We start from the raw sequence: 15923 nt of genomic DNA, 5'->3' as shown, positions 1-15923 counted from the left end.
AAGTACTATTTTAGCCTCTTATATTAGAGAGAATCTCCCAAAACAAACTTCAGTGGAATCCATTTAGCTACAGCCTGCCTAATATGTGGCCGTGACAGGGATCCGACAGATAGAGAGACGGGGAGATCGTACTTAGGCGCTTTTGCTTCGGCATGAAACAGGGCCCAGAACATCCAGAAAATGATCAGGAGACAACTTGGCCAAGGATTCGGGGGAATATTTTACATTAAAAGCTGAATGCGAGGATCCATAAACACTAAGTATTAGCAAGTCTTGCAGTTGGGATGTGGCCACCATCAAAGACAGGGGGGAAAAATGGGAAAGAGAGAGTTAAATGGGGAGATGCACGAGACTGAGTGGGGAAGAGAGAGTGCGGCTGAAAAACAAGAAGCATTTTTACTGAAAATAATGTTTTTTAAAATATTCCCTGACTAGTTATGCATACAAGATCAGAAGAGAGAAAACGGCCTGAATATCTTGGGCTAGTGGTGTCACTACATATTTGGTTGTGTAGCGAACAGAAAAGAAAAGATCGGTGTATAAAATAACTTTTATTCTGACAATATTCGAGCCCAACTCTGGCCGAGTTTCACTCTTTTTGAAGAGCTGCCTCAGGGGTTATACATGTCAGCAGGGTGGATATTTATTTATTTATTTATTTAGCATTTTTCTATACCGACTTTCCAATAACAGAATTATTGATCAATTCGGTTTACATTCTCAACAATAACAATGACAAGTAAATGTCTTACAATGAACAGGTCGAATTAACTTGGGTTAAGATATATGGGGTTAATAACATAATTAAAAGGTACGGTGCCTAATGTAGTCTAGCTAAACAGGTGGTATTATAATGTTGTTAGATAATTATATTATATATATTATAATGTTGTTAGATAATTGTTAGATATTGTTATAATTATTGTTAGATAATTATATTATATATATTATTATTGTTAGATAATTATATTATATATATTATAATGTTGTTAGATAATTGTTAGATATTGAGAAGTTTGACTCCCGCTCTGTCTGTCAGTCTATATACTCGTAGCATTTATGTACAGTTTGAATCCTCAATGATGCAGCTGCTTATGTCATCCGGACCATGGAAACGATTCCTCTGGCTGGAATATTTTATTCACAAGCCTTTTTCAAACCGAAATAGTCATTAATGTTAATTTCGCCGGATCGCCTAGCAAGAACTGTAACATGCACTCACGGAGTATTACTGCTTGTGAATAAACATTTTTTAGACACCGATCTTTTTTTCTTCTGTTCGCTACACAGCCATCTTGGATCGGCTTCCGGTTTGCTTTTCGACTACATATTTGGTGACTCGTTTTCAAACGTGCTATGCACCAAAATAGACCTGAATACACACAGACCTTTCTAAAATCACACGTGCACACACACACACACACACGAAGAGACACGAGACCTCAAACTCTGCGCACCTGCCTGCATCACAACCACGCTCAGGTGTACGACGCGGCATAGACCTGTATTCTCTGCTGCATGCTACACCAGACCTGCCTGAGCCCTAGATGCTACATACAGGCCTGTCTTAGTATTTACCCATGTCTCTAGATGGCAACCTTCACTACCTGCCACTTACCTAACGTACAGGTCTGTGAAGCCGCACATATCACACCAGCGTGGGAGATGTTTGCTTTCAAATGAATCTGCAACAAATTTCTGAGCTCTGACGGTAACTGGAGCTGCCTTCCAAAATGTGTCCCTGGTCCACTGAAAGCCATGGTCATGTTATCGCTTTGACTTCCAAAAGCACAACAATGGCTTCCAAAAACCGAGCCACGTAATTTTGCTTACCACCACCACAAAATGTAAACATTGTGAGTGAGACCCCCATGCATGGCGACGGGCTGGGGTTGTAGAGAGACGGTTGGCCTTCTTTCCCCCTCCGCCCCAGGGCAATGCTGTGGTCCCACCAGTTGCGGGATTTTACCTATGTAAGATTATGCGCACAGAAAACGGGACGTCTGAAGATCGGGGTTCCAGTTACATAGGCTGAGTTTCTGATTGAGTCCACGCCATTTAGACGTCTGATTGAAAATGAATTCAGGAAGTTCCACCAGAGGTTTCGACCTCTAATCCTACCCATTTTTGCGTCGGCCATACTTTTTGCGTCTAACCAAGTCGAATTCTTATCTCGTGTTATTAAAAGCTTATTACATGTTTGATAGGTCCCTTTGCAGATCTCTGTTCCACTTTTAGAGGGCCTATTAAAGTGCCCTCTTTCAGAAATTTTGCATATCGATATCTAGAGAGAGAGAAAGCATGGCTATAGTACTGCTATATTTTTGGTAAGGAAATAGTACTGTGTTCCTGTGTCCACTTGTCTGCTTCCTTTGTCTTCATTCTTATTTCCTTTTGCCTGCTTCCTGCGGGACTCACCTGTAGTATGGTCCTATGAACCCGAGTGCTACAGCGAAGATGATGGAGAGGAAGAATCTGACAACCTCTGGACCACAGCTGGCACCTTCATTGTCCTCTTCCTGTTGAGTGTCTTCTACAGTGCCATCATCACCCTGGTGAAGGTAAGGAGGCAACAGGTGACCAGCTAGAGTGCCCCCAGCGACAGCCCTGAGGACGGTCAAATGATGAGACTGCTGGTTATGGAAGGCCTAAAAGTCTCAAAGGAAGGAACGAGTTATGAGTCAAACACTATAAGCCAGAACTGCCTGTCCTTTTGCCATTTCAAAGCAGATGACATTTAGGTATGTAGGTATTTCCCTGTCCCCAGAGGACTTACAAATCCAACTGGGTGATGCATCGAGCTGCAGCAAATCGCTTATGCTGTCACACAGTTTAATTCCCCCTTTTTTTCTTTATCTAAGTATTGTTTTTCTTTTTGGTGCATACAAAACATATATTAATACATTTATCATATAATTGACACCTAGAGATTCATTATAACATCCATATTGTATTTTATATTTATATTATACATATTTGATTATATATTTTTAAAGTCACATATTTATGTTTTTATTGTACTCATGTTTATATCTATGTCATTTCCTTATTTTCTATTAATCAAATTAGTTTTTTATTATCGTTTTATTTATGTTTATTGTTCATTTGTCCTTAGTTATTTTATTGTATCTGTTAGTTTGAATTGCTGGCTTTATATGTATTTATTATTTATTTAAGGCTTTTTTATACCGGCATTAGAGGTTATATCATACCGGTTTACATCAGAACTGAAGGTGGAAAATACATCAAACAGGGACAGGGGATGGGACTACAGAGAACAGGGGAGAAAAATAGCCGGAAACTGGCAAACAAGAAATCAGACTGTAGAAAATAACATGTTAAACAATGTAACATAATTTAATAGATAAGTTCAAATCACGTACTGATGCAGCAAAGGGGTTAAGACGTGGGGGATCTAATCTGGGTAAGCCTGTTTGAAAAGCCAGGTCTTTAATTTATTTTTGAATTTGATGGTACAAGGCTCAAGTCGGAGGTTTGTGGGTAGTAAGTTCCAGCGGGTGGGACCAGCAATGGAGAGGGCCCGGTCCCTCGTGGAGGTGAGGTGAGCCTTCTTGAGGGATGGGATGTGGAGGGTTCCTTTATTGGCAGCTCTGGTAGGGCGGTTAGAGAGTGTGAGGCGGAAGGGCTCATCAAGCCAATTGGAGTTGTCTCTGTAGATGGATTTGTGAACAATAGTAAGGGTTTTATAGAGGATGCGCGAAGGGATCGGAAGCCAATGAAGGTCTTTAAGGATAGGGGTAATATGGTCAGATTTACGGGCATTTGTGATAGTTCTCGCGACTGCATTATATGTCCTTATATCATGTTTCCTAGCCCCTGTTAGCTGCCCATTTTGATTGGGCGAAACTCGGCCCAAGTTGGGCCCTTGCTGTTTTAACTTGCTTTTGCTATGAGCCAAATAAAGAATCCCGACACTGAAGGACGCTCAATCTATCTTCCATTTTGTTTTCTCACTGAGCAAGAAAGTTATAAAGAAACAACTTCCCAGGCCTCATCGGAGGACCTTCTTCTAATTTTAAAAGTTTGGGGGGTGCGGGAGCTCAGAGTCAGCCATGACCCCTGCTCAACTTTTCCTTTTGCCGGCAATGTTTTAAGTGGCTGGCCCTTTAAAGTGATGGTGGTCCCTTGAGGTTGGGGCCACTATCCCGCAATGTTTGATCATGAGACAAAAGAACGCACCATAGGGCCACGGTGGGTTGTTTTTTTTTTGGGGGGGGGGGGGGAACCCCATGAAATCACATTGTGGTTGAATGCATCTGGATGTAAGTTTGCGCCTGAGCCTCTAAAGAGTGAAATGAGTTCCCCAACATCACAGAGTGGCAGTGGGATCTGAATCTGGCTTCCCTGGTTCACAGCCTGCTCCTCCACTCGTCACGAGCACATTCTCTCGCTACTTGGGATGTCATCATCAGTGGGGGACAATGTGTTCCACGTCTTTTCTGGAGGGACCAGGATGTAGTGATGTCATGTTATTCTTATTCAGGGTGGGAAGGGGAATCATTACAGGATCTCTAAAGCCAGATGATGTATTATAAAGGCAGCCCTAGAGTTCTCCATTGCATGACTTGTTTTAAGTACGGAACATCTGAAAGATTTCTCAGTCGCACAATTCCTTCGACTAACATCTAAAAACCCTTCCCCCCATGCCTGTTCTATCCCTAGGTAAAGTGGTTTATCTCAAGAGCTGTGCAGTACGGACAGGAGAGTGACCAGTTCATAACCGTGCTGGACCAAGAGTTAAACATCGGTTCCTCCACCTTGAGAATATGAAGACAAAGCATAAAGGAGCACACCAGAGACCTGTCAATCTCAAAAGACTGGACTGGATGACCCCTGCCATCCTTCTCAGCTAAGTCCAATCCATCAGATACAACCGGAGCCAGTCCTGGTTTTCTCACTTCTCCCAGCTCTCAAACATTCTGGGATTTGTAGCTCGCCGTTGTCAAGAGATATGATAAATCAAGAATGCCAAAGTTGGGATGACCTACCTTGAGTGGTGGGAGATAACGTTGGCTGAGGAAAAATAAAGTTCCAGCTACTTCAGCATAACAAGCACGATGCGCTCACCCTTTTCAGCTGAGCGGTAGAACTGCTGGCTATGTATTGGGAGGTCGCTGGTCCTGGCCTGGACATTTCCTCACAGTAACGTCCAGCTATGGATTTGATCCATCAAACTCTTAGATTCAGTCTCTGTGTGTCACAATTCATTAAGTAAACATGAATAATGTGTTATATTCTCTTGTGTGCTCAGGGTCTCTAGCACTTTTTATAGGGAATGGAATATGTGATGTGCACCCCCCTCTAATGGTGAGAGATACCAATTACAGCTGAGCAAATAAAATAGCTTCAACCAAGAGGAAGGCCTAGAGACCAGAAGATTACTGGTTCTAGTCCTGCCTGAGCTGTTTCTTTACAAAGGACCACAGTCAGAGAAACCAGGACTTGTGCAAAGTATCACTAAAGGATTTGAACAAGTTGAGAGGTGTGCACCCTTCCTGAAGATGTTCCAAGTCTCCCTACGTGTCCCTCATCTTCAGCAGAGGTGATGCCTTCCTTGTTTGGCTAATTGTTCTTTGGTTTCTACTGTACAGGAAGGTAAACTCCCCTTCTGATTTGAAAGTTGTACGCAGTAAGCATATAAGCTGGAAATGAACCGAGCCAGGACTCCACATTAAGAATACCCCTTTAATAAGGACACGGTTTCTCACCTTGGGGGAACGTCCTTTGCATGTATAGTTACCTTCCTACCTATGGTACTTTCATATCTAGGCCTGAACGTTTGGACTCATCCCTGGCCCCAGTCACAGCAGCTTGCTGGGATCATGGGCAGAGATTTGGCACACGTGTCCGCTGACTTTCACCGACAAAACCCTGGATAAGTCCATCCGGCCGGTCTTGCCATGGGGCAGGACCGAGGCACCCAGGAGGGGGCGGATGCTTATGCCACCATCACTTACCCTTATCTTTACGCATTCTGTGAATCAGGAGAGGACGTCGGCATACAACGCCAGCAGTCTTGATCCTTCTTCTGTAACTTTCACTGTGCAGTACGCTTGCCACAGGGGCATGGTAATTTTCAAAGGCATTTGCCCAGGCAAGACGACTTGAGTGAAAATACGGCTAAAAATGCACGCAAGTTATTCGGGGAGGGACATACTTTTAGTGATTCTGTGGGCGTGTCTAGATCAGGGTACACATGCGTTATTTTATTCCTCTCCCCCCTTCCCACCATCTGCACAACTCTCAAAGCATGTGGATGCTTTTATCACATGCATGTGACACTTGATGGTTATGAAAGAGTAACGACGCGGGCTGGAAAGTTTTGCAGAAAATATGAGCGTTAAAAGCACCCATGTTCCTTCAAAACGCCCCCTCCCCCCATCCTTATGAACTGTGGCCCAATCTAAGTGCGATCTCCCATGTACTTCGTTTCAAAGTAATATGAAAGCAGGTAACCAGCATAGTCCGTCCACCCAGCCCAGCAACATGGGGAGGGTTGTAACTGCCGCTCTGTGCGGGTTACCCTAAGGATAAGGAGACCTCCCAACCAAGCCGTAGAAGCAAGTAATGGCCAGACCTTCCCCCAAGAGTATTCCCATGTCATTGCTTGGATATTTACAGTGCTTGGGGGGGAGGGGGGTCAGTTTCTATTTCTCACAGCAAGGTCTTCTTGTGATATATTGATGTTAAAAATGTTTAATAGATAAAAAGATCAAAACCCAACAATAAGCGTCCATGTAGTTTGCAACTATATGAGCTGTTGGACCATCGCCCCCATAGTGTGTAGATGTCTATTGATTATTTTAGCTTAAAATTCCCCTATAGTGTGTCTGTGTCTGTCTGTCTCTCTGTACAACTCTGTATACTGTGCATTCCCATTCCTCGGAGTGCCAAATTAAATAATAATGCATCCTCTTTTGATCTTATTCTCAAGTTTTTTCTCTCCTATTTTCTCTTACATTTTTTAAAATAAAATATATGCATCTATTATTTTGCTCATGCTCCTGAGTCTCAACACCTTCTCTGCAAAGTTCCTGCCTTCTCCATGCTTTAGATGAGTCAGCGTGATGCCTGCATGGGATAGGGGGGGGGGTGTTTCATGACAATCAGCAAAGCAGCACCACCTCCAAGTCACCGAGCTTCGTAACAGAAGAAACAGCTGAGCACGAAAAGCTTTCATAAAAGGGTAATGTGCACCCAGATGTCTCCTGGGGGGGGGAAAAAGTTAAAATCAGAACGAAAAAAAAAAGCAGAAGGATCGGAATGATTTCAACAGCTGAAACAGCTCTAAGAATAGACTGTCAGCACCGCAGCCTTAGCCAGCTGTAAAAAAACCCTTGCCGTAACTGGCTGGGGAGGTTTGCTGATTCAGTCAGCAGGAAACATCTGCATGGGGTTTTGTTGTTGATGATTACTAAGCAGTGAACGCACAAGAACCAGATTCGAGGGGGTTGCACGTAACCCACCCCCCCACGTTCCCCATACAACGGAGGCATTTCCTGCCCTAACACTGACCACCACTCCATCTCTTCCGTCAAGCAACGACCCTCATCCCGGTGGCCAGAGAAGGCGGCTAGTGACCAATACTGCATGATACCATGAGCCTTTTATCATGGCCCTGGCTCTTCACTCCTTTTCAAGGCATGAAAAAGAACCTGTTACAGTCTCAGCATCTTACTTTGACAGTGCAAGAGTATCCCCGAAACAATGATGAACTCTCTCGCCATGACAGTAACAGAGTCAGCCTTATAATGACAAGAGTCTCCCTGTTATACAGATAGAGTCTTCCACCTAGATGGCTTCTTCTGCTAAAGTTATAGATGGGGCAATGTAACATTCGGTTGTACTGTCACGTTCCCTCTTCTGAAGTTTGCCATAAGTAGGGAGTGCAAATTATGTGTCGTGTCTTACCGGAGCACCTAAATCCCCATAAGCACGTAACGGGGGTACGGTCTTCTTTTATGAACCCTGTACCGTCAGGCTCTTCAACACCCTCCCTTAATTAAATTTCCACGAGTGCCAGACAGATTCGTGGTGGGCAAGAGAAACCTCAACAAGCGCAAAGGCCCTTGGTGTGCCCACCACACCAACATCTGCAGCCACCCACTGAGTCTGCTGGTGCCCACTGAGTCTGGGAACGCTTTGTGTTCTTCAAGCCCACGGAAGCCACAAACTAATAAACAGAATGACATCAGTAATGACTCAAGGAGAGGACAAGAGAACAATGCTCTCTCGAGACAACAGAGCTAGAGAGAGGGGCTGAGAGCACCCCAGTCTCCACTGAAAGGAAAATTGAAGACAGCTATTCTTAATGGAAAAGAGAATTAAACTGGAACCTACAGACTCAGGAGGGAGTCAAGAAGAGAGCATGAGGTTGGAGGCCATCTTGCTTCTGCTGGAGAGGTGGAAGAGCAATTGAATGAAGAGGTAAATCCTTTTTTTGTTTTCACTTTTTGACTCTGTGTCTTGACATCAGTGAGGAAGAGGGATGAGAAGCAAAGGAAAAATATGTCTTGAAAGATCTCTCTATTTAAGAAAAGCTTCAAAATGATCCAGCTTGCTTTCTTTTAAAATCTCCTTTCATGGCTTCTTGGCCTTTTGGCTAAGATCGAGTGTAAAATCTCCTTCCTTCAGCTGCAGCTTAAGACACTGCATTTCCTCTCAGAATCCCCCTAAATATCCGCTGTAGAGTTTCAAAACCACATCTCAGGTAAAATCTAAGGAAATTTACAAATAGAAAATAGAGTCCTTCACCATAGCTGTATCTATAGCACCAGCTGAGAAAGATTACAGGGAACACCACAGGCAGGAAGGATACAGCAGGAATACACTTAGAGAGCAGGGAGCACTGCAGGCTGCAGGGATATAGCAGGAATGCATTGAGAGAGCAGCGAGCACTGCAGTCAGGAGGGATACAGCAGGAATGCACTGAGAGAGCAGGGAGCACCACAGGCAGGAGGGATATAGCAGGGATGCACTGAGAGAGCAGGGAGCACCGCAGGCAGGAGGGATACAGCAGGAATGCATTGAGAGAGCAGGGAGCACTGCAGTCAGGAGGGATACAGCAGGGATGCACTGAGAGAGCAGGGAGCACCACAGGCAGGAGGGATACAGCAGGGATGCACTGAGAGAGCAGGGAGCACCACAGGCAGGAGGGATATAGCAGGGATGCACTGAGAGAGCAGGGAGCACCGCAGGCAGGAGGGATACAGCAGGGATGCACGGAGAGAGCAGGGAGCACCACAGGCAGGAGGGATACAGCAGGGATGCACTGAGAGAGGAGGGAGCACTGCAGTCAGGAGGGATATAGCAGGAATGCACGAGAGAGCAGGGAGCACCACAGGCAGGAGGGATATAGCAGGAATGCATTGAGAGAGCAGGAAGCACTGCAGTCAGGAGGGATACAGCAGGGATGCACTGAGAGAGCAGGGAGCACCACAGGCAGGAGGGATACAGCAGGGATGCACTGAGAGAGAGGAGGGAGCACTGCAGTCAGGAGGGATATAGCAGGAATGCACGAGAGAACAGGGAGCACCACGGGCAGGAGGAATAGAGCAGGAATGAGATGAGAGAGCAGGGAGCACCGCAGGCAGGAAGGATACAGCAGGGATGCACGAGAGAGCAGGGAGCACCACAGGCAGGAGGGATACAGCAGGAATGAGATGAGAGAGCAGGGAGCACCGCAGTCAGGAGGGATACAGCAGGGATGCACTGAGAGAGCAGGGAGCACCACAGGCAGGAGGGATACAGCAGGGATGAGATGAGAGAGCAGGGAACACTACAGGCAGGAGGGATACAGCAGGGCTGCACTGAGAGAGCAGGGAGCACCGCAGGCAGGAGGGATACAGCAGGAATGCATTGAGAGAGCAGGGAGCACCACAGCCAGGAGGGATACAGCAGGGATGCACTGAGAGAGCAGGGAGCACCACAGCAGGAGGGATACAGCAGGGATGAGATGAGAGAGCAGGGAACACTACAGGCAGGAGGGATACAGCAGGGATGCACTGAGAGAGCAGGGAGCACCGCAGTCAGGAGGGATACAGCAGGGATGCACTGAGAGAGCAGGGAGCACCACAGGCAGGAGGGATACAGCAGGGATGAGATGAGAGAGCAGGGAACACTACAGGCAGGAGGGATACAGCAGGGCTGCACTGAGAGAGCAGGGAGCACCGCAGGCAGGAGGGATACAGCAGGAATGCATTGAGAGAGCAGGGAGCACCACAGCCAGGAGGGATACAGCAGGGATGCACTGAGAGAGCAGGGAGCACCACAGCAGGAGGGATACAGCAGGGATGCACTAAGAGAGCAGTGAGCACCGCAGGCAGGAGGGATACAGCAGGGATGCACTGAGAGAGCAGGGAGCACCATAGGCAGGAGGGATACAGCAGGAATGCACTGAGAGAGCAGGGAGCACCACAGGCAGGAGGGATACAGCAGGGATGCACTGAGAGAGCAGGGAGCACCACAGGCAGGAGGGATACAGCAGGAATGCACTGAGAGAGCAGGGAGCACCACAGGCAGGAGGGATACAGCAGGGATGCACTGAGAGAGAAGGGAGCACCGCAGGCAGGAGGGATACAGCAGGGATGCACTGAGAGAGCAGGGAGCACCACAGGCAGGAAGAATACAGCAGGGATGCAATGAGAGAGCAGGGAGCACCGCAGGCTGGAGGGATACAGCAGGGATGCACTGAGAGAGCAGGGAGCACCGCAGGCTGGAGGGATACAGCAGGGATGCACTGAGAGAGAAGGGAGCACCGCAGGCTGGAGGGATACAGCAGGGATGCACTGAGAGAGAAGGGAGCATCACAGGCAGGAGGGATACAGCAGGGATGCACTGAGAGAGCAGGGAGCACCGCAGTCAGGAGGGATACAGCAGGGATGCACTGAGAGAGCAGGGAGCACCACAGGCAGGAGGGATACAGCAGGAATGAGATGAGAGAGCAGGGAACACTACAGGCAGGAGGGATACAGCAGTGATTCACTTAAGGGGTAATTTTCAAAAGGAGTTACATGCGTAAATGTAGCTACTATTGTAGCAATTTTCAAAAGCCATTTACACAAGTAAAGTGCACTTATGTGAGTAAATCCTATAGACAAGTCAATGGCATATATTGTAGCAATTTTCAAAAACCCACTTACTCAAGTAAAGTGAATTTACTCCAGTAAACCTGGTTTTTACTCGAGTAAATGCTTTTTAAAATCAGGCCCTAAGAGAGCAGGAAGCACCGCAGTCAGGAGGGATACAGCAGGGATGCACTGAGAGAGCAGGGAGCACCACAGCAGGAGGGATACAGCAGGGATGCATTGAGAGAGCAGGGAGCACCGCAGGCTGCAGGGATACAGCAGGAATGCACTTAGAGAGCAGGGAGCACCGCAGCAGGAGGGATATAGCAGGAATGCATTGAGAAAGCAGGGAGCACCGCAGGCAGGAGGGATACAGCAGGGATGCACAGAAAGAGCAGGGAGCATCGCAGTCAGGAGGGATACAGCAGGAATGCACTGAGAAAGCAGGGAGCACCGCAGTCAGGAAGGATACAGCAGGAATGCACTGAGAAAGCAGGGAGCACTGCAGTCAGGAAAGATACAGCAGGGATGCACTGAGAGAGCAGGGAGCACCACAGGCAGGAGGGATACAGCAGGGATGCACTGAGAGAGCAGGGAGCACCACAGGCAGGAGGGATACAGCAGGAATCACTGAGAGAACAGGGAGCACCGCAGTCAGGAGGGATACAGCAGGGATGCACTGAAAGAGCAGGGAGCACCGCAGTCAGGAGGGATACAGCAGGAATGCACTGAGAGAGCAGGGAGCACCACAGGCAGGAGGGATATAGCAGGGATGCACTGAGAAAGCAGGGAGCACCGCAGTCAGGAGGGATACAGCAGGGATACACTGAGAAAGCAGGGAGCACCACAGTCAGGAAGGATACAGCAGGGATGCACTTAGAAAGCAGGGAGCACCGCAGTCAGGAGGGATACAGCAGGAATGCACTGAGAGAGCAGGGAGCACTGCATTCAGAAGGGATACAGCAGGAATGCACTGAGAAAGCAGTGAGCACTGCAGGCAGGAGGGATACAGCAGGGATTCACTGAGAGAGCAGGAAGCACCGCAGCAGGAGGGATACAGCAGGAATGCACTGAGAGAGCAGGGAGCACCGCAGGCAGGAGGGATACAGCAGGAATGCACTGAAAGAGCAGGGAGCACCGCAGGCAGGAAGGATATAGCAGGGATTCACTGAGAGAGCAGGAAGCACCGCAGGCAGGAAGGATACAAGCAGAGATGCACTGAGAGAGCAGGGAGCACCGCAGACAGGAAGGATACAGCAGGAATGCACTGAGAAAGCAGTGAGCACTGCAGGCAGGAGGGATACAGCAGGGATGCACTGAGAGAGCAGTGAGCACTGCAGGCAGGAGGGATACAGCAGGGATTCACTGAGAGAGCAGGGAGCACCGCAGACAGGAAGGATATAGCAGGAATGCACTGAGAGAGCAGGGAGCACCGCAGCAGGAGGGATACAGCAGGGATGAACTGAGAGAGCAGGTAGCACCGCAGCAGGAGGGATACAGCAGGAATGCACTGAGAGAGCAGGGAGCACCGCAGGCAGGAGGGATACAGCAGGAATGAGATGAGAGAGCAGGGAGCACCACAGGCAGGAGGGATACAGCAGGGATGCAGTGAGAGAGCAGGGAGCACCACAGCAGGAGGGATACAGCAGGGATGCACTGAGAGAGCAGGGAGCAAAGCAGCAGGAGGGATACAGCAGAGATTCACTGAGAGAGCAGGGAGCACCACAGGCAGGAGGGATACAGTAGGAATGCACTGAGAGAGCAGGGAGCACCACAGGCAGGAGGGATACAGCAGGAATGCACTGAGAGAGCAGGGAGCACCACAGGCAGGAGGGATATAGTAGGAATGCACTGAGAGAGCAGGGAGCACTGCAGTCAGAAGGGATACAGTAGGAATGAGATGAGAGAGCAGGGAGCATCATAAGCAGGAGGGATACAGCAGGAAAGCACTGAAAGAGCAGGGAGCACCGCAGGCAGGAAGGATACAGCAGGAAAGCACTGAAAGAGCAGGGAGCACCGCAGGCAGGAGGGATACAGCAGGGGTGCACTGAAAGAGCAGGGAGCACCGCAGGCAGGAAGGATACAAGCAGGGAGCACCGCAGGCAGGAAGGATACAGTAGGAATGAGATGAGAGAGCAGAGACTACCACAGACAGAAGGGATTGAGAAGGAATGCTCTGACAGAGCAGTGAGGCCCACAGGCAGCAAGAATACACAGGGTTGTGCTCAGAGAGCAGGGTGCTCCACCGGTAGAAGGGATACACAGGAATGTGCTAAGGCAGGAGCAGTACTGCAGGAATGCACAAGACAGCAGAGAGAACCCCCGCCAGGAGAGATATGGCAGGATTGTGCTGAGAGAGCAGAGGGCACCACGGGCAGGAGGGATACCCAGAAATGTGCTGAGAGAGCAGAGGGCACCACTCGCAGGAGGGATACCCAGAAATGTGCTGAGAGAGCAGAGGGCTCCACGGGCAGGAGGGATACCCAGAAATGTGCTGAGAGAGCAGAGGGCACCACGGGCAGGAGGGATACCCAGAAATGTGCTGAGAGAGCAGAGGGCACCACGGGCAGGAGGGATACCCAGAAATGTGCTGAGAGAGCAGAGGGCTCCACGGGCAGGAGGGATACCCAGAAATGTGCTGAGAGAGCAGAGGGCACCACTCGCAGGAGGGATACCCAGAAATGTGCTGAGAGAGCAGAGGGCTCCACGGGCAGGAGGGATACCCAGAAATGTGCTGAGAGAGCAGAGGGCACCACGGGCAGGAGGGATACCCAGAAATGTGCTGAGAGAGCAGAGGGCTCCACGGGCAGGAGGGATACCCAGAAATGTGCTGAGAGAGCAGGAGGGCTTGGATGGTTTAGGGGGGCGGGGGGGAAGGAAGGATCGCCTCAATGCTGTCCCTCTCCTGTAGTGCATTGGGTCAGTGACCGTTGCTGGTGAAGCATCCGGAGGTTCTTTTCGTGGCTGTCCCACTCCTGGCCACAGGCCTCCCTCGTCTGCATTTGCCGTGGTGCTGGGCCGGAGTCACAGCAGGCGCACCTGCACTGGAATGACGTGCGGTACTGCCAGGGGTTGTGCCCACATCTCCTGCCCCCCCCCCCCCCTCCCCACAAAGTCACTGCCTGCCACCTTGGTCATCCACGTGGTCAGGGACGTGGATGTCTCAGAAACCGAGGTCCTGCTGGAGAGGGAGCTCTCCACTGGCAAATATTTTGGGAGGGGGCTTTGCCCTGGAAACCTTTTATTCTGGCTACAGGGACGGGGCAATGCATCGAGGGAGGACCCCTCCGGGGACCCGTGCGCCCCTGGCCTCCAGTAGATGATGGAACCATGGAGGGATGGGCGAGGAGCACGGTCAGAACCAAGGGGAGATCAGAAGAGGGGCCGCGGCCCACGCCATCGCAGCTATCAAAGGGAATTAGAAAAGCATGGAGGGCAGAGATGGAAATCAAACTCCGGGTCCTCAGGGGACAAGCTGAGCCAGTCCCAGTTCTGCCCCCATGGCAGCTGTGGGCTTGAGGTTCCGGCCCTTCTTACAGAAATTGGAAAACCACAAGTCCCATCATGCCCCGCGGGGTGGACACAACAAGGCCTTTCTCCACCTGTCCGTGATGGCGGCTCCATGAATCACAGCAAGGTGGAAATTCCCCTGAACCCCACAGGAAACACAAAAGACAAAACCGGTTTGGCAGGGACTGGGCGATGAAATATGAAAGAGAGGAGGGGGGGGGGACAGTGGAGATCTTCTCTTACCTCAGCCCTGGAAGCTGCTGCTGGTTGTAACTCAGCGACTGAGACCTCAGATGATGGATTGGGAGTGGGGATGGGGGACTTCTGCGATGGGAAGCTTTGGGAGAGTCTGAGAAGGAGGCGAACCACTCAAAACGTCCCCCGTTTTGTTTCAGGCCCCGTGAGAGGATCCCACAGGTTCTGCTGCTCTCGCTGCCGTTTCTCTGCTTCTCCCCCCCCCCCCCAGGCTCGGACACAGTTTTTCCTGCTCTTTCTTTTCTGGGAAGACGTTGGTTTTCTCTCTGTTTTGGGAAATGTGCATCTCTTCTCTCTTTGGATTTTGCACAGTGCAGGGGGAAATGCCTTTCTGTTTCTCTCTGCATGCAGAATCTGTTTTTTTGGGGGGTTTCCAGTTCAGTTTTTGTCTGCGCGTTCCTATTTCTAATTTGTGGTCCCTTTTTTCTGTATTTGGTGAGGGTCTGTCCGGGCTCTGCGTGTGGGACCGAGGCGAGGGATTCTGCTGGTGTGTAATTTCTGTATCAGGATCTGTAGCAGTCTGGCTTGTTCTGTTTTCTCAGTAGGAGGTGTGTTGGGGTTCTAGGGTCTGATGTAATATTTTCCGTGCTGCCTTTTCCTAGGTAGGATTGTTGCCCTGTGAGTCTTGGGATTTAGTGCTGTTACGGAAAGAGATAAAGCCTGAGAGAAAGAAAAACTGAGACAAAGACAGAAAAAGAAATTGCATATGATATTTTATTAGAAATAATCATTTTTATCTTTCTTCCCATAGTTGAATTTGCTCCACCACAAGTCTTCCCTCTGATCCCTTGCGTGTTTCCTTCTGGAGACACAGTCACTGTGGGCTGCCTGGTGAGTCAATTCTTCCCTACGCCAGTGTCAGTCCAGTGGACGGAGGGCGCCATGAACCTAACATCCAATGTGAAGACCTTTCCAGCCGCGCTGGATTCCAGCAACAGCTCCTACACCCTCAGCAGCGAGCTCACCATCCCGGTCTCAGAATGGAAAACCAACAGCCTCTCCTGCAGTGTGTCGCACAGCTTCACCAACACCAACACCACCGTGCATTTAGGTAAGACACAGGCAGGAAAG

The 15923-nt window shown here is 49.2% G+C and overlaps 1 protein-coding gene and 1 gene segment (V, D, J or C); both read left to right on the top strand.

The window, feature by feature from the left end:
* Positions 1–15923, top strand: part of LOC115078816 — a 199134-nt gene that overhangs the window by 155929 nt on the left and 27282 nt on the right.
* LOC115078497 overlaps positions 1–15923 on the top strand; it is a 41430-nt gene that overhangs the window by 21819 nt on the left and 3688 nt on the right. Inside the window, exons 6-8 of the mRNA XM_029581423.1 lie at positions 2425–2561; positions 13317–13914; positions 15604–15903. Of these exons, the coding sequence (XP_029437283.1) occupies positions 2425–2561; positions 13317–13914; positions 15604–15903 (1035 nt within the window). The remainder of the gene's footprint in view (positions 1–2424; positions 2562–13316; positions 13915–15603; positions 15904–15923) is intronic.

This window comes from Rhinatrema bivittatum, chromosome 16, assembly GCF_901001135.1.
Source record: "Rhinatrema bivittatum chromosome 16, aRhiBiv1.1, whole genome shotgun sequence".
NCBI classification, from domain to species: Eukaryota; Metazoa; Chordata; class Amphibia; order Gymnophiona; family Rhinatrematidae; genus Rhinatrema; species Rhinatrema bivittatum.
The sequence above is the reverse complement of the archived record's forward strand: the minus strand, read 5'-3'. Positions and strand labels throughout refer to the sequence as shown.